This window comes from Monodelphis domestica, chromosome 6 (genome assembly GCF_027887165.1).
Source record: "Monodelphis domestica isolate mMonDom1 chromosome 6, mMonDom1.pri, whole genome shotgun sequence".
NCBI classification, from domain to species: Eukaryota; Metazoa; Chordata; class Mammalia; order Didelphimorphia; family Didelphidae; genus Monodelphis; species Monodelphis domestica.
In genome coordinates this window covers 179,115,535-179,141,530 of record NC_077232.1, presented here as the reverse complement: position 1 = coordinate 179,141,530, position 25,996 = coordinate 179,115,535, and the positions used below count along the sequence as shown (strand labels likewise).

Here is a 25,996-nt window from a genome sequence, read left to right as displayed (position 1 = left end):
ATTTTTATCCTTTTAACTTATAAAGGTATATATAGTCAATAAAATTGCCTTACAAATAAGATGCAAACAAACATCATCATAATGCTAAAAACACTACCTAAGCTAAAACTGAACAAAAACAATGAACTTGATCATATACCTTTCATAGAACCAATTCATGTGATGTTGGAGGTATGCCTACAAAGGCAAAAATGAAAATTTGTAATTTCAGGGATATGCCCCACATATTTCTATTTAAGAAATAGAGAACAATTACCTGCAATTCATCTCCTCCTGCTGGTGGTAGTAATAAAACAAACATATCAACCATGTCTGCAACTGCAAACTCTGACTGCCCCACACCTGAAAAATGTTAATGGTAAGCATACATTCAAAATGTATTTCTCAAAGCCTACTTGAGAAGCAAATGCAGAACTTCTATAAGGAAAATCATGATGGTATCTTTGCTGAAATAAAGAAAGTCAAATTTGGGAAAAGTCAAACTTTCAATCATCCTCCACATATGTAAAATTCCATAACATAATTTCAATTAGCTTTTTGGAGAAATTTGTTAAAATTAACACAATTCTCCTGACAGAAAAGCTTGTGGACTCAAGATGCAAAATAAAATATATTTGGACATGGCCAACGTGGTCATTTGTTTATTTGTGATTTGTTACAAGGGTTTATTCTTCTGTTATTTTTAGTGGGGTTGAGGGTGGAAACCTGAGAAAGAAAATCAATTTATATATATATATATATATATACACATATATATATGTAATTGAAAAATAACTTATATATAAAATATGCAAAGATTGTATTTCTAGTCTGCATGATAAAGAAATGAAACAAAACAGACCTAACATGCACTGTGTTAATTTTTAATTTAACATTTATTGTGTGCTTATGTGCAAGACACTGGGGATATGAAGGCAAAAATTAAACAATCCCCACCTTTAGGGAATTTGTATGCTATTGGACATTTAGGTGGAAACTATAGGTAAACAAATGAGTATTACACAAACAAAATGGAAGGGAAATAACCCTAAATTTGGAAAAAGGATGAGAATGAAAGGCTTCCAGAAGTCCCATCTAAGGTGAACCTTGAATAAATTCAGGGAATATGAGAAAAGAAGATGAAAACACAGAGCTTTCTAGTTATGGGAAATAGTTTCTTCCAATATATGGAATCCTCAGACAGTGTACTACTGAATTCAGGGAATAGTCAACACTCCAGTTTGACTAGAATTCAAAATTTATGAAGGCATGTAGTATGAAATAAGGCTGCAAAGGTAGCTTGGCATCCTATTGTGGAGGGCCATAAATATCAGGCTAAGGTATACATATAATATACCTCTTGAGAAAAGGGTAGTTACCCACTCAAGATTTTAGATCAAAGAAGTGACACTCTCATCTTTGTCTTAGGAGTTATTATTTTGGCAACTGTATAGTAGCAAAATAGAAGAAGGGAGAGACTGGAAACACAAATACCTATTAGAAATCTGTTACAATAGTCCAAATGAAAGGCAATGAGGGACTGAATCAGAATGTTTGGGGGTTGTCTAAGTGAAAAGAAAAAAAATACAGGTTTGGCAACAGAATGCATAAGACAGAGGGAATAACCTAAAAGAATAGCTTTGAAAATTATAGGGTAACAAAATCATGAATAAGTCATCTTCACCATTTTTTACTTCTATATTTTTGAGTGTGTTTTATAGGTTATTTCAGAGCTTAGACAAATGCTATCTCAATTAGAACAAAGAAAGAAGTAGGAAAGAAAAACTGCTTTTTGGCCAAAGGGCACAAAAATAATCAGAGAATTTTAGGCCTGAAGAGAACCTTAGAAACAATGTTAATCAAAAGCTCCCTATTTTATACTTAAGAAACAGAAAGAGAAGCTCAGAAAGGTTAAATGATTTCCCCAAATCCCAGAATGATAGCTCTAGACACCAATACTTCTGACTCCTAGATGATTACCCTTTCTACTACAACATGCTACTCTCCTCAAACTCAACCAAAGTTTGAACAAATCTCCTTTCTTCACCATACAATGCAAACAACATAAACAGATTTTTTTCTAGCACATTACAAGGAGAGGCTAAGACAGTAATTGTAAAAGATTACTATTATTTCAAAGCCCTGTTCCCATGATCCTTTTTGTTTGAACAACTTATGATATTTATATCATTTTGTACAGTTACAAATATGTTAAAATGTAAGCTCCCTGGAGGTAGGAACAGTGCATTATAAATTTTTGTATACACATTGCTTAGCCCAAATATCTTCCATATTTAAGAAAAATAATTGAATGAATTATATTTAATAACTTAATTATGTAGAACATATCTTTTCATGAAACTTAACGTAATATTTTACTTTTTTAACAAAAAGAGGGGAAAACGTACTTACCTACAGTTTCAATAAGAATGACATCATAGCCTCCTCCTTCACAGAGAAGAATAGCTTCGTTTGTAGTCCTTGTTACACCTCCTAAAGTTCCTCTAGTAGGAGATGGTCTGATGTATGCATTCATGTCTTTTGACAGCTCAATCATCCGAGTTTTATCACCCAAAAGTGAACCTAAGAAGTACATTTGAAAAACTTTGTACAAAAAACTTATAACACAAAGTCAGATCTAAACAATCAGCCAACTTAATTTAAAAAAAAGACAACTGTACCTAAACTAAGCTACTTAATTAGTACCATAACAATTACACTGCCCAAAAATTATTTTATATAGCTAGAAAAAATAATAAAATATTTCTGGAAGAACATAAGGACAATTATATCAAAAGACTCAATGAAAAAAATGTGACAGAAGGTGGTCCAACAACACTAGATCTCAAACTGTATTACAAACCAGTGATCATCAGAACAAACTGGTCCTGGCAAAGAAACAAAGTGGTGGATTAGTTGAATAGATTAAACAAATAGAATACATAATACCTAATAATAAATAACCATAAAAACCTTAGCATTTGATAAATCAAAAGATCCAAACTTATGGGACAAGAACTCACTATCTGACAAAAACTGTTGGGAAAATTAGAAAACAACTGAGAATAGACCAATATCTTACACCATATACCAAGAAAAGGTCAAAATGGGTACCTGAAGGCTGATATCATAAACAAATTAGGAAGCATGGAATAGTTTACCTGTCAGATTTATGGATAAGGGAAGAATTTGTGACTGAACAAGAGATAAAGAACATTAGAGAATATAAAATGGATAATTTTGATTCTATTATAAAAGTTTTTGTACAAACAGAACCACTGCAACCCATATTAAAAGGAAAGTAAAAAGCTGGGGAAAATTTTTTACAGCAAGTATCTCTGATAAAGATCTCATTACTTAACTATATAGAGTACTGAGTCAAATTTATAAAAATACAAATCATTCCCTGGTTGAGAAATGTTCAAAGGATATGAACAGACAGTTTTCAGTTGAAAAAATAAAAGCTATCCATAATCATATGAAAAAAAGCTCTAAATCACTATTGGCTTGAGAAATGCAAATTAAAACAATTTTGAGGAACCACCTTATACCCATCAGTTTGGCCAATATGACCAAAAAGGAAAATGATAAATTTAAAGTGGATGCAGGAAAACTGGCATACTAATAAACTATTAGTGGAATCACAATCTGAACAATTTGGAACTATGCCCCAAAGGGTTCTAAAACTGTGCACATCCTCAGATACAGCAATACAACTACCAGGTCTGTATTCCAAAGAGATTAAAAAAAAAAGGTTATAGGACTTATTTGTACCAAAAATATTTATTGCAGCTCTTTTTGTAGTTGCAAAGAATTGGAAACTGAATTGTCATCAATTGAGAAATGGCTGAACATATTGTGGTATATGATTGTAGTAGAATACTATTATGTTATAAGAAATGATGGTTAGGATAATTTTTTTAAAAAACCTAGACTTACATGAACTGATACATGGGCAGAAGCAAAAGAACATTATACACTATAACAACATTTTTTGATGTGAACAAATGTGAATGGCATAGTTATTCTCAGCATTATAAGTGATCCAAAACAATCCCAGAGGCTCGTGATGAAAAATGCCATCCTCCTCAAAGAAAGAACTTAGGTAGGAAGTCTGAATGCAGCCCAAAATATATTTTACTTTCTTTCTTTTTATTTTGTTTGTTTGAGATATTTTCCATAAAATGACCAATACAGAAAAAATGTTTTACATGATTACACATGCAAAATCCATATCAGATTGCTAATTGACTCATGGAGAGGCAGGAGAGATTAAGGGATGGAAGGGGGGGTAAAAGAAAGGGAGAGAATTTGGAACACAAAATTTTTAAAAATTAAAGTTCAATTGTTTTTATATATAATTGGTGGAAATGAAATATTATGTTTAAAGTAGCATTAAAAATTTTTGTACAAAATCATAAAGACCAAATAACAGGTTGTCAGCTCTCAAGTGTCTTACTCATGACATTTTGCTCAAAATCATAAATTTTATTCATTATAATACTATTGTGCTCCAATTTATCCTAAAAATAGAACTCTCCTTTTGAAAAACATCCAGTAATAGTTCTCTGAATTTAAGATGCATCATGTCATAGCAGATAGAAAGCTAGTCTTGAAGTTGGGAAGACCTAGATTTGACAATGTTTTTGTTAACCTCAGTTAACTGGGGTCCAAAGACCCATGGATACATGAAGTGACATGATCCAAGTGTAAATATTTCAAAAGAAATATGAGATAGGAGCAAAACAAGTCACAGGTTTTTATTAAAGAAAAGTTTCCAAGAATGAACCAAGTCAATTAAAGAGGTGAGTGTCTGACACTTGAATTAGAGACTGTTATATAGAATTAAATTCATTTGGATACAGAATTAAAGATAAGTAACCATAGAACTATTTTATAGCTCACAGTTTGAGCTATACTAATAAGGTAAAAATGATATTACCTAATTGAATTCATAGTTTTAGTGTCATAGTATCCCAAGTTTCCAAAGGTTATTTAATACAACTAGTTAAAATAATGACAAAATTCACATGGAAGAAACAAAAGATCAAGAATTCCAAGGGAGATAATTTTTTTTTAAAGTAGGAATGAATGGATTCTAGTATTGCTAGATTGTAAACTTCCTGTAAAACAGTAATCATCAAAACTATATTTGTACTGCTTAGAAAACAGAAAAATCTGATCAATGATTCATATAAGGTAAAACAAAACCTGAAATAAATAAACATAGTCTAGTGTTCAACAAACACAACAACACAAAACTGTTAGGGTAAGGACTTTCCAAATCAAAAGGAATTACTAGTAAAACTGGAAAGCAGTTTAAAAGAAATTTGACTTAGATCATGCTGTAATGCCTAAATAAATTTCAAATGTGTTTAAACTTAAAAAGTTCTATCATTAAGAAGAGAGACAGAAAGATGGTAAAGGGTCCCTTGTATAATGAGGATACGGGGAAGGATTCTTAACAGAACAAAAAGGAGAGGTCATTATCAAAAAAAAATAAGACAATTTCAGTTGAGCAATATAAAAAAAGCATTTGCATTAAAATAATAATTTCTGGAAGAGTAAAAAGAAAATCTGTGAATTATAAATCTTCACAACAAGTCTCTATGGTTAAGGTTTGCTATCCAACATATATATATTACATTTATACAAATATATGAAGCTAAGATTCTTTCATGGTCCACTCCCCAATATAAAAATGATCAAGGGATATGAAAAGACAATATTTTAAAAAAGCAACCTCAGCTATTGATAACCATAAGATAAAATGCTCCAAATCAGTACTAGTAAGTGAAAATACAAACAACTCTGAGATTCCCCTCTGTAACTATTATATTGCCAAAAATGATAAAAGGTCAAAATTACAATTGTTAGAGATTCTGTGGGGCAGTGGGTGCACTGATACAATACAGAGTTTAAAATGGTACCGTTTTTCTGGAAAATAATCAGAAACAATACCCCAAGCCCCACTAAATTCTGTATGCCTTTTCATTTAGCAATACCACTGCTAGTCAAAGAAGTCACAGATAGAGAAAAGGGATCCATAGACACCAAAATATTTATAGCAGTACTTTTTGTCATTGCAAAGAAATGGAAATAAAGGTGATGATCATTAAGTGGAGAACTACTATACTAAATGTGGTATATAAACACAAAGGATAAGAAATAATGAATATGATGGATTCAGAAAAACCTGGGAGACTTTAAAGAAATGCAGACTGAAAAGGGCAGAATAAGGAAAATAATTTTTCTAAATTTTCATTTACTTAAAACATTAATTTTTTTAAAATGTTGAATTCCAAATTTTCACCCTCCTCCACACATTGAGAAGAGAAGCAATATTACATTGTGAAGTCATGTAAAAATATTTCCATATTATCATGTAGCCAAAAAAAAGCAATAAAAATAAAATGTTATGCTTCAATCTGTACTCAGGGTTCATCCATTCAGTCTCTGGAGATGGATAGCATTTTTCATATTGATTCCTTTTGAATTGTCTTGGATCATTATCTTCATCAAGGTAGTTAAATCTTTCACCATTGAGCATCATTATAATATTGCTGTATACAATGATCTACTGCTTCTACTCACTTTCCTTTCCATCAGTTCACATAGGTCTTTCCCAGGTTTTTCTGAAACTATCACCTTCATCATTTCTTATTAGCACAATAGTATTTCATTACAATTGTGGGCCATGATTTGTTTAGCCATTTTCCAATTAATGAGCATCCCCTTGATTTCCAATTCTTTGTCATCCACAAAAAGAGCTGCTACAAATATTTTTGTATAAATAGGTCTTTTCCTTTGTCTTTGATATTTTTAGAATACAAATCTAGTAGTATTATTGCTTTATCAAAGAGTTTGTACATTTTACAAACATGTGGGTATAGTTCCAAACTATTCTCCAGTTAAGTCTCTATTTTCCTATATCCTCTTTTCTGTCATAGTTAGTCAATGTGATAGGTGTGAAGTAGTATTTCAAGAACTGTTTTAATATAGTTCTCTATTGCTATTTAGAGCATTTTTTCATGTGATTATTGATAGCTTAGGTTTCTCCTTCTGAAAACAGCCTATTCATATCCTTTGACCATCTGTCAATTAGGGAATGGCTCTTATTTTTATAAATTTGACTCAGCTCCTATATATCTGTGAAATGAGGTCTAATCAGAGAAACCTGCTATAAAACCATTTTCCCAGGTTCCGCCTTTCCTTTTAACTTTGGATGAATTAATTTTGTTTGTTCAAAACCTTTTTAATTTCATGTAATCACAATTATCCTTTTCCCTTACCATTATCTTCTCTATATCATTTGGTCATAAATACTTTTCCTAACCATAGAGCTGAGAAGTAAGTTTTTTCATACTCCTCTAACTTACTTATGATATCACCCTCTATGTTTAAATCACTTATCTATTTTGACTGTATCCTTGGTATATACTGTGAGATATTGGTTTCTGCCTTATTTCTGCCAAACTGCTTTCTAGTTTTGCTAGCATTTTTTGTCAGATGATGAATTCTTGTCCCAAAAGCTTGGATTTGGGGATTTATCAAACATTCGATTATAGTTATTTACTACTATGTGTTGTGTTTCTAATTATTCCTCTTATTTCATTTTTCCTCTTGTCTTTCCTCATAATTCCTCTTATCCATTACTCTGTTTCTTAGTCAGTACTAGATTGTTTTGATATAGTTTTTAATATAGTTTGAAATGTGGTACTATTGGCCACCTTCCTTCACATTTTTGTCACTAATTCCCTTAATATTCTTAACCTTTTTGTTCTTCCAGATGAATTTTGCTACTATTTTATCTAAGTCTATAAAATGATACTTCAGTAGTTTAATTATTATGGCATTGAATAAGTAAATTAAGTATTGTCATTTTTATTATATTGGCCTGGTCTACCTATAAGCAATTAATTTTTCTCTAATTGTTTAGATCTGTCTTTATTCATGTGAAGAGAGGGAGAAGTCAAAATGGCAGCTTAGTAGCAGCAAAAGCTGAAACTGCTCTGACAGTTCTTCCAAACCAATCTTTACAAAGCTCCTCAAAAAGTAACAGCAAGATGAAGTGAGGAGGCTCTCCCACTGAAAACGACTTAAAAGGTAGACAGAGAGAGTGAACTTTCATGGGATTTTCACAGACTAAGGGGGAACTGGAAGCAAAACTATATACTGTGCTGGCCAACTACCTCCTCACCTACTGTATCAGGTTTCAAGCCTGGGCAAAAGCCAACTTTGGGTTCCTGGTATGCTGCCTAAACCACCACCAAGAGAGCACCACAGACCCACCCCTGGCACCAGCCCACAGTGCGATCCGTAAGTCTGTAGTACTTGACCATTTCAAGGCTGCTCTGTGGTGCAACCCTTAGCCCTAGGGCAAAATAGCTTCAAGTGCTAAAGCCTGAAAGCAGAGGAGACAGAATCAGCAGGTTTCAAAACTCCCAGTCCACAGGCAAAAAAAAAAGCTGGGAAAATAAACAAAGAGAAAAAGAAACACCTAGTGAATTTCTGTGGGGACAAAGAGCAAAGCACAGAAACAACAAGGAAAGGTGAGATCCAAGCAACCACATTCAAAACTTCAAAGGAAAATAGGAATTGGTCTCAGGTTCTGGAAAAACTCAAAAAGAAATTCAATAATCAAATAAGACAGGTCAAAGAAAAGTGGGGAAAAGAAACGAAAGTAATTCAAAAAGGAAAATAACAGCTTAAAAAGCAAAATTGGTCAACTAGAAAAGAGCACAAAAATCCAAAGAAGAAAAGAGTTCCATGAAAAGTAGAATGGATAAAATGGAAAAGGATGATCAAAAGGTCATGGAAGTAATTCAATGTTTAAAAATTAGAATTGGGCAAATATAAGATAATGACTCCACAAGACATCAAGAAACAATAAAACAAAAGAAAAGAAAATATGAGATATGTCATTGAAAAAACAACTGACTTGAAAATTAGAGGCAACTTAATAATTAACAGACTACCTGAAGATCATGATTAAAAAAAAAGCCTATACATCATATTATAAGAAATTATCAAAGAAAATTGCCCTGATATTCTTGAACATGAGGGTAAAATAGAAACTGAAAGAATACACAGATTGCCTCCTGCAACAAATCCCCAAATGACAACTCCCAGGAATGTTATACACAAGTTCAAGAGCTCCTAGGCCAAGGAGAAAGTATTGCAAGTAGCCAGAAAGAAATAATTCAAATATCATGGAGTCCTAGTGAGGATTACACAGTATTTGACAGTTTCCACACTGAAAGACAGGAAGAGTTGGGATATGATATTCCAGAAAGTAAGGGAAGCATTCCTAAAGAAAAGATTAAACTGAAACAGAAAATATGATGTCCAAATACAAAAGAAGCATAAAAAAGGTAAATAAGAGAAAGCATTAAAGGGCTTCAATAAGGTTAAATTGCTTATATTCCTATATGGAAAGACGACATCTGTAACTTAAAATTTGTTATCATTATCATAGAAGAAGTATACAAAGTCACAGGATGTGATAGTAAGCTGTTTAGTATGATACATAAAAGAAGTCTAGGGGTAAGAAAGTGGATTACACTAAGAGAAATGGGAAGAGAGAATTAAATTGAGATAAATTATATCACACAAAGAGGTATGGGGTAGAAAAAAACTACTACAATGGAGAGAAGGATGAGGGTGGTGATGGGTAACACTTAAATTTTAATTTCATTGGAATTGGCTCAGAGAGGGAAGAACAACCAGATTCATTGGGATATCTTGACCTATAAAGAAGTAGAAGGGGAATGAGAAAGAGAGGTGGGGAGGGGAGTAATATAAGGGAGAGAGAAGTTACAAGGGGTGATTGAAAGATGCTATAGAGAAGTAGGAGGGGAATGAGAAGGGGAGGGTGGTACGGGAGTAATATTTGCATGAAAAATGTTTTATAACTTTATTGATGGTCCCTGAGTTTGTCTTAGAGGACAGAGCAGGAGGACCAATTTTAGAGATGACCAAAATGACCCAAAAGAAAATAACTTTGAAAGACTATAGAACTCTGTTCATCAGATTGCATTGACCACCCATAACTTTGGAAGGCTGTATGAAGCACAATACTCACCTCTTCAAATAATTAACAAACATTTATTAGTGGAAGCTAGGTAAAGCTGTGTTTTAATTCTATCTCTGACATATACTCACTGTGTAGTCATGGCAAGTCACTTACCTTCTCTGTGATCTCGGCAACTCTCTAAGACTGCAAATTGCATAGAGGATACTAACTTCTGTTCCTAAGAATTTCTTCATCTGGAATTCCCAGTTCTAGTGAAATCTCAGGTCCAGGTACTATACTAAGCTAAGAGTTAGGAATACAAGGAATATAATACTCTTTTGTATTCTAATGGAAGAGACGTGTATGCAAAAATATGTAATATATTCCTATTCCTTCCTTGGGAAAATGTTAAATACTATTACATTATACATGCCTAAAGTCCTAGGTCACAAACCTTATCTATCCTTAATCAAATTTCAAGGATACAATGTCCCTGGGGATAAAATTCTTTGTTTCATTCTGATCAAAGACTTGCTCATTTTTTTGCAATAAAAAACTGTCAAGTTCCTGGAGGGCTCTCTAAAAACTAAAGAAAGCTTTGCCTTGTTTGTAGTGACCAAAGATATAGAAATATTTCTTAAAGTTCAAATTAAGAAAAATAAGGGATTCTCTTTGTTAACTAAAGGAGGTATCCTTTAGGATTTTTTGTTTGTTTGTTTTTTTATTACACTCTAGACCAGACCTAGGTTTTCCAGGAAGACATCACCTGCAAGGGTCTATTTGACAATATTAATATTTCTATACTATTGTTTAGAGAAAACCCTATAATAAACTTTGTGGAATTTTGCCTTTTGTTTCTTAAATTCTGAAAACTCTTAAGTAGAAAACTGGGTCAAAGACAGTTCCTTTGTATTTCTCTAACTCTAAGCAACCATGCCTGGATAGTTAATTAATAAATTTATTTCTAATAAACTCTTGCCAAGTTAGCAGAGTACTGAGTACTTCATCCATACATACAAAGTAGATACAAGATAATCTTAGAAAGGAAGTCACTAGTAGTTACAGAAGGTAGCATGTAAACTGAATCTTGAAGGAAGAACTAGGATGTGAAGGTGAAATAGGAGAAGTGTTCAGGTAAGAAAGACAGGGAAAAGGCACAAAGATAGAATACTGTTTAATAAATATCAAGTGGGAGGGGGAGGAGGCAAGATGGCGGCTTAGAAGCAGCAAAAGTTCAGACCTCTGAAAACCAAAAACCCTTCCTTACTGATCACAAACTGAATGCTCCTAGGGGACTGAAATTCAAACTTAACAGCAGGACAGAGGCGGGGAACCCTCCTTCTGGACTCAAACCAAAAGGTAGGCCCCCCCCCCAAAAGCCAGAATCCGAGAACACTAGGGTCTAAGGGGAAGGCAGAAGGAAGGTCCCAGGACCCCTCTCACACAACTCAGAGCACTGAGCCCCCAGCGGCAGCAGGAACCTCTGGGCGGGCAAAGGTGCTGGTTTGGAGGGTCTACCTTGTGAGCACTGGGGTGGCAGGCTCGGAGCTTCCAGCGCGGTCGGCAGGGAGGCAGCCAGGGAGAGATCAGGGTGCCCAATGGCTGAGTCGTTCTATCTGGCTCCAATTTCACCACTGGAGGTTTTTGCCTTGGGGTACATCCAGACCAACCCAGTTGAACCTAATCCCATCAGGACTCCTCAGAGCTCTGGGAGGCCAGGACCCCTGCCCCTTGCAGGGCCTCCCGCAAGGACAGGAACCTCAGGACGGGCAAAGGCACTGGAGTACCTTGCCGACAGCAGAGAAGCAGCTAGAGAGAACTAGAGAGAGCCTGGGCAGCTCCAGCCTTCCAGGAGTCTTCAGTCTCAAAGCACATACAGCCCAACCCAGCTTAACTTAATCCGATCAAAAGCCTTCAGAGGGCAGGGAAGCTAACATTCCTCCCCGAGAGACTGTACCAAGAGATCTGACAAAGCTCCAAGAGGGGAGACTGACAGCCCCAAAACAACAACAACAAAAAAAAAATGAGAGGAGCAAGAGCACAGACAAATACTGGGAGCAAAGAAGGGATAAACTCAAGCAAACAACAGAAAAAGAAGAAAGGAAGCAACAAATTGGGAAACAATCTTCATAACAAAAACCTCTGACAAAGGTTTAATTACTCAAATTTACAAAGAGCTAAATCAATTGTAGAAAAAATCAAGCCATTCTCCAATTGATAAATGGGCAAGGGGCATGAATAGGCAGTTTTCAGAGAAAGAAATCAAAACTATTAATAAGCACATGAAAAGGTGTTCTAAATCTCTTATAATCAGAGAGATGCAAATCAAAACAACTCTGAGGTATCACCTCACACCTAGCAGACTGGCTTACATGACAGCAATGGAAAGTAATGAATGCTGGAGGAGATGTGACAAAGTAGGGACATTAATTCATTGCTGGTGGAGTTGTGGATTGATCCAACCATTCTGGAGGGCAATTTGGAACTATGCCCAAAGAGCGATAAAAGACTGTCTGCCCTTTGATCCAGCTGGGTTTGTACCCCAAAGAGAGAATAAGGAAAAAGACTTATACAAGAATATTCATAGCTGCGCTCTTTGTGGTGGCAAAAAATTGGAAAATGAGGGGATGCCCTTCAATTGGAGAATGGCTGAACAAATTGTGGTATGTGTTGGTGATGGAATACTATTGTGCTAAAAGGAATAATAAAGTGGAGGAATTCCATGGAGACTGGAACAACCTCCAGGAAGTGATGCAAAGCGAAAGGAGCAGACCAGGAAAACATTGTACACAGAGACTGATACACTGTGGTACAATCGAACGTAATGGAATTCTCCATTAGTGTCAATACAATGTCCCTAAACAATCTTGCAGGGATCTAGGAGAAAAAACACTATCCACAAGCAGAGGACAAACTGTGGGAGTAAAAACACTGAGGAAAAGCAACTGCTTGACTACAGGGGTTGAAGGGATATGACTGAGGAGAGACTCTAAATGAACACTCTAATGCAAATACCAACAACATGGAAATGGGTTCGAATCAAGGACATATGTGATACCCAGTAGAATTGTGCTATGGGAGAGGTCGTGGGGGGTGGGGAGGAGGAAAAGAAAATGATCTTTGTTTCCAATGAATAATGTTTGAAAATGACCAAATAAAATAATGTTTAAAAAAATAAATATCAAGTGGATCAGTATACTTGGACAAGAGGGTGTATACAGTAAAAATGCTGAAGAAGATTGACATTAGTGTAAAGGGTCAGGCAATAAAGATCTTCAAATGACAGAGTTTATGTTTGTTTTAAGAAGTAATGGGGGAGGGGGCCAGCTGGGTTGCTCAGTGGACTGAGAGCCAGGCCTAGAGAAGGGAGGTCTTAGGTTCAAATCTGGCCTCTTCCCAGCTGTGTGACCCTGGGCAAGTCACTTAACCCCCATTGCCTAGCCCTTACCACTCTTCTGCCTTTGAACCAATACTTAGTATTGATTCTAAGATGGAAGGTAAGGGTTTTAGAAAAAAAATGAGGTAATAGGGAGCTTCTTGAACTTACTGAGGTAGGATAGGGATGTTGTGGTTAGATATGTGCTTTAAGAAAATTAGTTTGGCAAGTAGAGGTCATATTTAACATGGAGAGATGTGAGACAGGGTGCTCAACTTATGAGGCTGTTGCAAAAGTACCTAGAAGAGTAATGACAGTCTGAAATTGAGTGGTTTTTATGTGAAGGGGGAATAGAGGAAATATTAGAGATGTTGAAATAAAAAAGACAAGATATTGCAAATGACTAGATATGTAGAATGAAAGTGAAGTATCAAGGGTGACTACAGTTGAGAACCTAGTAGACCTGGTGTGAAGAGCAAATCTGATAACATTCACAAGTGCCGAGCACCTAGGAGCCCTTAATAAACACTTTCTTTAAAAAGAAAAAAAAAGGATGGTTGGTGGCACCCTCAAAATAGCAGGCCATAGTTAATTCAGGAATCTGTTTGGCATGACAAGATATATCTGTAGATAGCTTTGTTTTTCTTCCTTTCTCAATAGCTTGGAGAGGAAGAGGAAGAAAGGGAAAAACTGAAACTGAAATTTTTTTTAAATGTTTTTAAAGGAGTAGAAAAATTTGGAAGAAGAATAACTTTGGAGGGAAAAAGATGAATTCTGCTTGAGACAGAATTATAGCCCAAACAATTTATGGTGTATGAAAGTGATGGAATAATATTGTGCTATAAGAAATGAAGGGTGGGAAATTAGATGGCTCAGGCATTTCCCAACTGTATAACCCTGGGCAAGCCATTGGACTACCATTACCTAGCCCTTACCACTCTTCCACCTTTGAGCCAATACACAGTATTGATTCTAAGATAGAAGGTATGGGTTTAAAAAATAAGAAAGAAATGAAGGGGATGACTTAAGAAAAATCTGGGAAGGGATGTGTATGAACATGTATGTATACAAAGTGAAGTAAGCAGAACCAGAACAATTAATATAACAATAATGTAATGATAATTTACTTGAAAGAGGGGATAGGATTATGCTAATCACTAAGGAATGAGTCCAGCAAGGTGATTAAAAGGTTCACTGTGTCCAAGTTCAATGGCCCTCAAGATCTTGGTCTCACCTGGCTGGCCTCAAGGCATTAGTCTAGAAGTCTAAGAGGAAAGATGCAGAATATTATATATATTCAGACATGATCCATATATTGAATTAGTTTTATTCCGCTATAAGTATTTCATTACAAAGCAACGTTTCTTTTGAGAAGAGGGGTTGAGTTCATAAGTAGTGATAGAAATGTAAAAAAGAACACCAATAAAACAATGAAAAATACCCAGAAAATACAAGTTTCAAAAGGGGTCCCAAATAAATAGGGGAATTCTATATAAAAAAATAAAATTTTAGCATAAACTTCAAACAAGGTTATTAAAAAATATATTGTATCTAAAAGAAGTTCATAGTTTCATATAATCTTTTTTCTTTGTATTCCAAAGGGCTAATGTATATTTATTAAGTTCATAAATCAAAAGAAATATTTTTAAAAACAAGCTGAAACTATGCTCAAAATCGTTGAGTTATACAAATGCCCATTAACACAATACACCACTGGGTATATATATCTCAAGAAAGTCAAAGACAGAGTAGTGAAGGTATATACTTGAAAAATATTAAGAGAAGCATATTTTGTGTTAGCAAAAAAAATTAGAAGGAAAGCAGATGCACATTGACTGAAGAATGTATAAACAAAATGTGGTATATGAAATCTGTAAGATAAGAAACTACAAATATGAATTTGGTGAAACTTTGGAACACAAGTGAAATAAAAGGCAGAGCAAAGGAAGCAAAACCAGATGAATAATGATAATAATAACAAAAAAAAAGGAAAACTGATTTTGTAGTGACCAATCTAAATTTCAGGGGAGCAGAGAAAAAATATGCCTCCATTCTCGAGGAAGAGAGGTGGCAGACTATATATATATATAGTAACAAGCCACATAGTCTAAGAAATGGCTGATTTGCTTGCTTTTATTGCTTAACAATACTTCTTTGTTAAAAGAGAGAATTCTAAGGAGAAACATCATTGGGAGGTGACAATTGTGTTTTTTAAAAAGCATCAACAGACAAGCAAGATTATTATTAAAAAAATAGGTGAAGTAGAATTCATTCTACCAGATTTCAAAATGTTTTTATAAAGCAATAACTATAACAATTGTCTGGTACCCCCAAAGAAGGAATAAGAAAACAGATCATTGTGAAAGAGAATAGGGATCTTTGGAAAATCCATGAGTAAAAATGACTGGGAAAAGAAATTAAATTTTAAAAAATCTGTTAGGAAATAGTCTAAGATTCATATCTAACTCCAAATAAATTTTCACTGGATCAATTAACTAAATTTTCTTAGTTGAAAAATTAAAATAAAAAAAGATTATTTGTCTCATTTGTGAAAAGGGAGGACAAATTAATAAATGATGGCAAAACTGATGGTTAATTATATAAAGATAAAAGGAGGCTATATGGCAAAAAAAATACAGATATATTTTCATAAAAACTATCAGATGAGGACTCAAAAAATGCTTCTGAAACAAGTCTGTTTTCAGTGAGCTACTTTTTCTAAACATATGCAACTGGACATGGAATGAACCTGTTTGCACTAAGGAGTTGATCAGAAGTCTTTAGTGAGTCAGAAGTCTTGTTCATTACTCAAACATCTTTGCTTACGTCTTGCTCACTCCCAGATGCCTCAACAGTGTTCGCTGGCTGACCTTGCTGAGCTCCATCACAAACTCTACCTGAAGCAGCCTAGGCCGGCTTAAACCAGCTTTGTGGTCAGCAATTATTCCCAAACATCCTGAAACATCCTGCTTCTATGTTCTACCTGTCCCAGGAAGAGACTGCCCATTCTCCACCCCCAATTCCTCCCCAAAACACTCCTCATGGTTTGAAAGCATAAACTAAAATTCTCTTGGGCTATATAGGGTCTCCACTTTTGGATGTCCTCTGACATGCATGTCTATCAGTATCTCTTTTAATAAATAATCTTTTCAACTCAACTAGGATTCCTCTGTATTTGAGGGATGAGTTTTTTATGGTTGACAGGACCAAATATCAAAAGAAATCAATACATACCTAAAAAGGTAATACTTCCCAATAAAGAAATGAACAAAAGAAAAAACATAAAAAGGAAATGTTTATGGTAAAAAGACAAACAACAGCAATGTAAAAAAGAGGTTAAAATTCTCCAATAATGAGAAAAAATACAAATCGAAATAATCTTAAAATACCATCTCATGCACACTAAGTTGGAAAAAATATCAGCAGGGACTATTAATAAGAAAGGCAAGAACAGATGCTCTCACTTCCAATAAGAATGGAGAATTGTGCAGTGACCTATGTTAAGGATATAATGTTTATATTTCTGTTCCAATCAAGTCACTGCTCTTTATGCTCAAAGTGTAGGCTAGGTCTCTTAGAAAAAAGAGAGTAAAGGGATTCAAGGAATAACACTCTATTCTTAGATTATCAGGGAGAATGAAATCTTTTTTTTTTTTAAATAAAAACAGAAGTGAAGTTGTCAAAAAGACTAAATGTAAACTATAAATAACCCTACGAAAATAAGTTCTAAATCATGAATAATAATAGAAACAATTCTGAGATTTCATCTCACACCCTGCAAATTGGCAAAGATGATAGAATGGGAATAGGAAAAAATTAAATGGGCTATGGAGAAACAGGCTTTAAGAATGTGCTTTAATGTGCTTTAAGAGAGCTCTGAATTAGTCTAACCATTCAGGAAAACAATTTAAAATTGTACAAGAAAAGTGAGTGAACTCTTCTGATCCCACAATTGGGGACATGCAGCTCATTCCCCTCACCCCTTCTGGACCCCCGAATGTTCATCAGGACCCCATAGGACCCCCTGATACTCTTCATAACCTCTGACCCAGTGATCATACCCATACCAGAGTGGCATGAATATGTACCTAAAAGAGAGAAATAAAGGTCCAACATATACCAGCATATTTAAATTAGCTCTCTTTTGTGACAGAAAAGAACTAGAAACAAAGTGGGTGTCCACCAATGGGGAAATGGCTAGGTAAACTGTAGTGAATGAATATAATAGACTAGTGATACAAACGAGGAATTCAGAGAAATGTGAGATTTATATAAATGATTGGAAAGAAAAATAAGCAGAACCAGAAAAATATGCACAGTAATCATAACAATGTAAATGAAAATGTCACTAAAAGATGAACTTTGAGTAACTAAAAAGCCAATAATAATGCTAGAGAAAAATAGATAATAAAGCATATATAACTCCTCCTTTTTAAAGGACAGAGTATAGTATATACTGTCAGATATGACCATTGCTTTGGATGTTTTTACTAAATTATTTTTCTTTGTTACAAGATCCAATTACAATGGTTAGAGTGAAAGGAAAAAGATTGGGAGGATATATCCAGAAATTATTGTGACATGAGCCAAAAATCACCAATAAAACATTTAAAAAACAAAACAAACAAAAAAGAAAAGATACTTAAAGGTCATACAATAAAAACAACCTTTAGAGAAAGAGTGAACCCTGACCTGTATGTAGCAGGAGTTTAAAGAGTAGAAAAATGTAATATATAAGTGAAAAGGAAGAAGTACCACTAAACATGTGGAGTTAAGCTATAAAACTCTTCCCAAAGAAGAACAAACTAGCATGTTTGTCTTCTGAGAAGGGTTTTATGGAACCACAAATTCTGTCAATTAGTTGTTCAGGAGTCTCAGAGAAAGTGGAAGTGAATAGTAAGCTATTTATTTCTGGCCCTCATAACACAACAGAGGATCTGCCTAACAGAGAAGACTTGTGAAACTAAAGAATTACTACCCACTTCTGATCACTAACATGGACAAAAATCTTAGAAAGTATTGTCAAAGATGATAAAAACTTGAGTAAAAACTGAGAACATTACATTAATTTTTTATTTTGTATTTGGTAACAACTTTTTAAAAATTTAAAAACTAAAATGATACTTACCCCCACTTGTAGAGGAGGAGGGGTCCACAGCCAACACAGATACTTTGTGTCCATTTTCAGTAAGCATCTTCCCAAAATAGTCTATAAATGTTGACTTCCCAGCACCTGGTGGACCAGATAACCCTAGGGTACAAAGAAACTCCTTCTAATTCATTGTAATAAATAACAGTATTATATTAAATCCAACATTACTATAGCCTCATTTATTAGGACTTTTATTTGTCTATTTTATTACTTCCAAATTTCATTGAAAGGTAAATATTTCTTTAGTTATTTCCTATAAAACAAATTATAGAAGAAAACAACATTTTATATATATTTAAATAAAATTCAATGACTAAAAATGCTAACACTATTATATAACATTTAAATATCTTTGATAGTTTAGATCTTTTTCTCAACTCCACTTAATTTCTAAGCTGTGAATGAGTTCCCAAAATTTACCATTTCTCAATCCAAATAAATAAACATCACCATCATTTCCTGTGAAACATACTAAGTAATCATTGTAAGTCCACCTTCAGTCTTTCTGATGGAAAACAGCCTATAAAACTTAATACTGCAGATACTTAAAGATGTGTATATTCACTTTTTTGTGTATATTCACTTTTTAAAAGTTATATGGCCGCAGACACTTCCCTGCTGTGTGACCCTGGGCAAGTCACTTGACCCCCATTGCCTAGCCCTTACCACTCTTCTACCTTAGAGCCAATACACAGTATTGACTCCAAGACAGAAGGTAAGGGTTTAAAAAAAAAAAAGTTATATGGCATTAATATAAGAAAATAATATTTTTCCTTCCTCTGTTCAAAATGCATGCATCTCAGTTCAAAATTTTAAATAAAATCCTAACAAAAAAAGATTTTTATCCAGAAAATTAACTACAATAAAATTAGATTCATACAAGAGGTACAAGCATGGTTTAACATGAGGAAAACAATTAAAACAATATTGAAAACAAAAATGATGCAAATTATGTAATTACAATAATAGTGCAGAAAAAGCCTTTGAAAACACACTACATTAATTTATCCTCAAAATCCTAAAAAGCCCAACGGTAGCAAGGCCACTTTTAATGACAAAAAATATATATATTTCAAGTAAAAAGTTAACATTATTTGCAATGTAAAAATACTAGAAGCTTTCCCAGTAAACACAGGCATAAAGTAAGACTGCTTTTTCCCCCTATAGTTATTTAATATAGTTCTGGTCCTAGTGATAGAGAAATTAAATGTATAAAAACAGGCAACAAAGAAACAAAGCTATCCCTAATTGCTTTTAGAAAATCCAAGAAATTCAGCAAAAAAAAACCTAAGACAATAAATTCAATAAAATAGCAGAATACAAAATAACAGTCTCCTCTCCCCCCAAAAAAAATTTACTAGCACTTCCATATAATTCTAACAAAATCTTGAACACAAAAGAAAGGCAAGCTTGATTCAAAATAATTACAAAACATAAAATATCTGAGTCAGACTACCAAAGCATGCTTAAAACATGACATTTATCAAAGAACAAAATGTACAAATCACTCTAAGAGTATCACCTAAGTTCTAAAAACATGACTAAATTTTTCACTAAGGCCAGAAAACCATCCTGAATAAAAATTTCACGGTAGGCCTTTGATTAAATAAGCATTTAAGAGATATGTATAGTGATGTGCACTGTGTTGGGCACTGAGATACAATGACAAAAAGTAAATACTTCTAGATTACCTCTGCTTTTATAGATAAAGAAATAGTGGGCAAGAAATGTGACTTGTGAAAGGTCACAAGAAGTTTGGCTTTATCACCACTGTTCCCTGAGGGCAAGGGGTATAATTTTACAATCTTCCCCATACTTTGCATAGGCCCTAATACATTATACAGTGGTTGAATATACATTGATGATGATGATTATCTATGGTATCTATGTTAGAGATACTACTCTACAATGTTTAATGTGCATGTTATCAGAAAAAAAAAAAGCTGCAAATTTGCCAACCAGTTCTGACCACTTTCAGACATTTCTAAGAAAATTTAAAAGAAATTTATTCCATCTAACAAATCTTTCATACATCTAAAATTTGTTTTTGTAAATTAGCAGTTTGCTATGCCATGTTTGTTGTTAGTTATTTAAAGGTGATTATTTCAGATCTTTGTGCTTTCTCAAAATAAGTACATATCCAACAGGTAACATGCCAGTTTGGGGTAAATAAAAAAATCATAGGCTATTTCAAATACTGGTAGATACATTACTTTTTTAAAAATATATTTCTAAAGCATCTATAACCATGATTCTGAAATAAAAACTATAGAGATTACATATTAAAATAAGTCTTCAATGAAATGTAATACAGCAATATAATATAAATCTAAAGTAACCCCAAGTCACTTAGGCCATACTTATTTCTCATTCCTTCTTACTTTATTTATTCTTTAATTATTCAATCATTCCACATGCTCAAAAATTTGACTTGTTCAAGTCTTTTTGTGGTCAGACTGATATACTTAGTGATTTTGCAATTCAAGAAATAAATCACTATTTCCAGAAATCAAATAGGTTTTTCAGGTGTTATAGGCTGGTAGCAAAAAGGCTAGTACACCTTTTAAAATATGTACAAAGTCAAAATATCTAGTTTTGAAGCTATTCCCAGACACTCTTATATGTAAAAGAAAGTGTCCAAAAAGAGCATGCTTTGCCTATTGAAAGAAAAAATTAATTCTGAAAGGTAGTGTCCTTAATAGTAATTACCTGAAATGAACACAAAAATCGAACAATTCACTAATGGCTCTTAAGAAAAAAAACAAGGAATCTCAGAAAATAATGTTAGTTAATAATTGCATTTTCAATTTATATTCCAACTCTCAAAAGTGGCAATATCATACATGCTAAGCCTCTTGGCTTAAACGAGGAAGAAATTTTTATTATTCTTTTAACAACAAAGCCATGGCTCATATGATCAGAGCAAAATCTTTCAATTTAACAATACTTATGATCCCATAACCTAAAGCTGATTATCAAAGAGAAGGTATGTAAATCCATCCAAAGTTGAAAGATTTTTTTTAATTAAGATTAAATGTCATGGGATCATTTTAATAGCAGAAAAGAAAACAATTATTTACTGGACAAAAATGACTGACCTACTCTAAATGCTAGTGGCTTTCCTTTATTTGATTGTTCTTGTTCTCTGTGATAGGTTAATACCATCTGAAGAAGCACTTGGGCTAAATCTCTTTTCCTGCTATGAGTTGATTCTATAAGAGTAATAGCTTCTGCCAGGGAGGCCCTTTTCCCTTGGATTAAGCCAGTATAAAGTTTATCCACATATCTTCGTTCTTTGTCAGAAAATCCCTCTGTGTGTAGCTTTATGGTTGTTTGTACTCCTAGTTTTCTCTTGAAACTACTTAATAGTAGCATCCACTTTGCATGATACAATCCAATATAGTTAAGTGGTCGAGTACATATGAATCCAGATCCAAAACGAGTGCCTGAGTGAAAGATGAATTGGTAGTTTCGGAAAAAAGTTTTTGAAAAGCTCCTAAGAAAATTATGGTGAGGAAACAGCAGTAACATGGATACGTTCATTTCTTTTGGAATTGAAGAGTATATTGAAGTTTTTGTTCAACCTGACTTGTGACCTTCCTAAGGAAGAAAGAAAAAAAAGAGTTACAAATTGTTACTTTATTCAACAAAGTAAATCATAACATGAAAAAAGCAAACGTGTAGTCATTTCAAACACTTAAACCTGACTTCTGTTATTTAAGAAGCATGCAAAATTGGTATTCTTCGAAGTAAACTGGGTTAAAGAATTCTTATATAAAATTACACTTGATTTTATTAAATGCCATCACATGAAATTTGTAAATCTTGAAATCTCTCAGACTTCTGAATGTTAAAAATTTCCCCATCCGGGAATTCTTAATTGGAACAAATTCCCTACTGAGAAACATGCCCCATTTTGATGTGAGAACTCGCCAGGATCAGAAATGGGAGGACCTCTACTCCAACCATACTTAAGATTGCTTTAGGGGAAAAAAACTCCTTGCTAAACAAAGAAAGTACTTGGATCCATGCTTATGGTGGGGCAAGGAGTTCTTTGAGCCAGGCCTGTTTTTAGAATTGATACAATGAGATGCTAGGTACCTAAAAGGGTCCGGCAAGTTTTCTCTTGATGAGTTTAGTTGACTCAGCTGTGTTTTCTCTAGTTCAGACTTACTGAGGATCTTAGTCGACACAGCAGCATATTTTTCTGATTCGGACTTAATGAGGAGATTTGTTGACTTAGCAGGAATTCTGATGGGCAGTCCTTTGGAAAGTGTCTACAGTGATTGGTAGATGTAGGGACTTAGGGGGGGCGACGTGAGAGAAAAACCCCTATATAAGAAAAAGCAGAATCTCTTGAGGGGAGATATCCTTTGGGAGAATTCCTTTTGGAGAATCTCTGATGAGGACCGTTTGGGAAGAATCTCTTGAGAAAGGCTCTGGAGAAGGGAAGCTCTTAGAGAACAATCTCTAAGGAGGTCTCCCTGGAGCTCCTCTAAGGGAACTCTGTCCCTCTGGAGGCTCTGGAGAGAGGCCCTTTGGAACAGTCAGTCTCTGGCTGGAAGGCTCTCTGGTGAAGTCAGCTGAGATGGAGCTGGCTTGGTGTTACTAGAATCCTTGTTTAGTCAGACCTTGTGGTGAGTGTTAAAAAACTGACTGATTTCTCTTTTAAGACTCAGGTCTAGGCCATATTGGCTTGAGGCCCTTCATACTTATTCCTTTGTTACTCTCTCTCTCTTTCTTTGATTACTCATTGTATTGTTAATTAAAATCTCTATAAAACCCAATTGACTTGGGTATTTGAATAATTGGGAATATTTCCCTGGCAACCACCTTATATTTGATTTAAAAACCCAAGACACTGTAGTGAAACATATTTCTGTGGTCAAATTTACTCACCCTCTCTTATATCTATCATAATTTATATCTTCCACTATTTTAATCACTACAGTTTAAGACCTCAACCATTTTAAATCTCACAAATTACCAAGTCTTTCTATATATTTAATATGGACAGGGTCACAGAATCTAAAAGCTTGAAAGGAATTTTGAAGATATTTAATCTGGTACTATAAAAAAATTCACTCTATAACATTCCCAATAAGCAATTGCTCCATATTTCCTTGAAGACCTTCAGTGAAGAGGAAGCAGTTACCCCAATGAGATAGCTAAAAAATACATTTTTTGATATCCCTAATTGTTATAATGTTTCACCTTTATTCAAAGTCAATTTTTTTCTTCTCTTCAATTTCTATCTATTGTTACTAGTTTTGCCTTCTTAGGCCAAACAATTCTAATCCCTCCTGCCTTTTGAATAATTGAAATCTTTTGAATACTTGAAGGCAACTATCACATCCCTTCTAAGTTTTTCTCCTCTCCAGAATCAACATCCACAGTCCCTTCAACCAGTCCTCATGAGACATGGTCTCTGAACCTCACCAGGAATCCTGGTTAGTATCTTCTGGACATGTTCCAATCTTTCTCTCTCTTAAGATATAGTGCCTAGAACTGAACAAAATGTTCCAAGTATGATCTATGATCTGACCAGAGCAAAATATAGAACTATTGTCTTCCTTATTTAAGACACTATTCTCCTCTTAATTAAAACCCAGGAGAGTAAACTACTAAGTCACTATTTGCTACAATTATAAGTATCCATAGTTTAGCCACGCCTCCTCTATCTATATTTATAAAGTTAATCTTTTGAATCCCAATGTAGAATTTTATGTCTATCCTTGCATAATTTCAGCTTATACAATTGAGCCCATATTCTAGTTTGTGCCCTATTTGGCATTGGAATGTCATGCAGTATATTATCTATTCCTCTATGACTCCTGTCATTTGTAAATTTTACTTGCATGTGTCCTAAGAATTCATTTACATGAATGATTAAAATGTCAAACATCACGGAGCCAAAGGCAGATATCTGTTGATGTGGAATCTAGAACACCCCCCCCCCCAAACTTTTAGCCTAGTGAAATCTGATGACCTCACCCCCCACCACCACCCAGTCTAGTTAGCTTGAAGGTGAAAACTGAAAACTTCAAACTTGACCTTGTCACTTGAGAGTTTCTCCCAAAGGGAAAATCATACGAAGGAGTCTCAGATTAACAATAGACCTTAAAGTAGTTTAAGCAGAGGTGGCTAATCCCATCTGGTGTTAAGTATATCTCTTTTTTGTCCCAAAGGTTTCTACCCTTAAGCCAAAATCCTTTACCAAAGTAGGGTAGCCCCCTGGCTAGATCTTTCCCTTTTGTGTCCATTGTAAAGCATTAGCATCTCACTTTTATTCCAGTCTAGGATTCATTTTCTTTGTTACCATGGTAAAAGTCAATCAACTATACTCTCACATCCTCAGTCCCCAGTTCACCTAAAAGATATACTCTTTTGTTCCCCAAATTCTTTTATCCTTTGGAGCTGTCAATCTCATGAAGTTGGCAATCCCAGGAGTTCAGTGACCAGAGCTGCCAGAGTCTGGGGACTCTGTGAGGAATCCTAATTAAGCATTGAACTCCTATCCATAATTAAAGAGTGGTTTTTCTGACTATTTAATAGTTGTTTTTTCCAGTTTAATGAATAAAGAAAAACAAACTCTTTCTTTGATCTAACTAAAACTTTATTTAAAAGGAAAAAAAAAACCGAAGCTCTAGCCTCTTAAATTAACTAAATCCCCCCCCCCCCCCCCATCTTCTCAGATTCAAAGTCCTCTCCTTGGCGCAGCATTGGTCCTTATATAGACCAATCACATGCCTGGAAGTAGGGGAACGTGATCCCTCCCTAGAATGGGATTGGTTCAATGAAAGACCAATCTCACGCTAGGTGTGATCCCTCCCCCAGCACAGGATTAGTCCATTCAAGACCAATCCCTAGCCAGGAAGTAGGGGGGAGGGACCCCTGGGGCTAGATTCCTGTGGATATCTAACCCTAAATCCCTCCCACACACACACAATATTTTAAAACTCATATTAACACGGTAGTCTCCCTTTTAATTAATGGTGTCCCAATGATAACTACTCTATAGAACCTGGCATATGGATTAATTCTAAATATATCTAATTGTACAATAAATCTACTATATGTTCCCATCATACCCAAAAGCATTGTATGAGTTTTGTCAACTACTTATAAAATCTAATTATAATAATAATATTATTATTATAACATGGCTGTCTCAATGAAAAATGAGACATGCATTTTTTTGGATATGGTCAATGCAGGAGTTTGTTTTGCCCTTGCTATGTTGTGGTTCACTTATCACGGCTACACTGTATTGTGGGGTTGTTGGGTTTTTTGTTTTTTTATCTAATTCTGTATCACAGAGTTTTCACTATATTGTGGGGATCTGAGGATGAATACTGTAATAAGGGAAGAAAAGAAATGGGTTACAGCAAGTGAGAGAGATTTTGTAAGAAGAAAGCCAGACACATGCTAGGAACCAAGTGGCATAGGGTTCTGGAACACAGAGAAGGGATAA

General features: G+C 34.4%; 1 protein-coding gene across 2 annotated transcripts in view; it reads right to left on the bottom strand.

Annotated features, from left to right (window-relative positions):
* Positions 1–25,996, bottom strand: part of MMAA (metabolism of cobalamin associated A) — a 43,727-nt gene that overhangs the window by 5,008 nt on the left and 12,723 nt on the right. The window contains exons 2-5 of one of the 2 annotated variants that reach the window (XM_001376996.4): positions 21,621–22,122; positions 18,499–18,621; positions 2,392–2,562; positions 257–342 (exon numbers count right to left, since the gene is read on the bottom strand). In XM_001376996.4, coding sequence (XP_001377033.2) covers positions 257–342; positions 2,392–2,562; positions 18,499–18,621; positions 21,621–22,065 — 825 coding nt within the window. In that variant the 5' untranslated portion in view covers positions 22,066–22,122. The remainder of the gene's footprint in view (positions 1–256; positions 343–2,391; positions 2,563–18,498; positions 18,622–21,620; positions 22,123–25,996) is intronic. The other variant, XM_007496266.3, reaches the window with a different exon arrangement.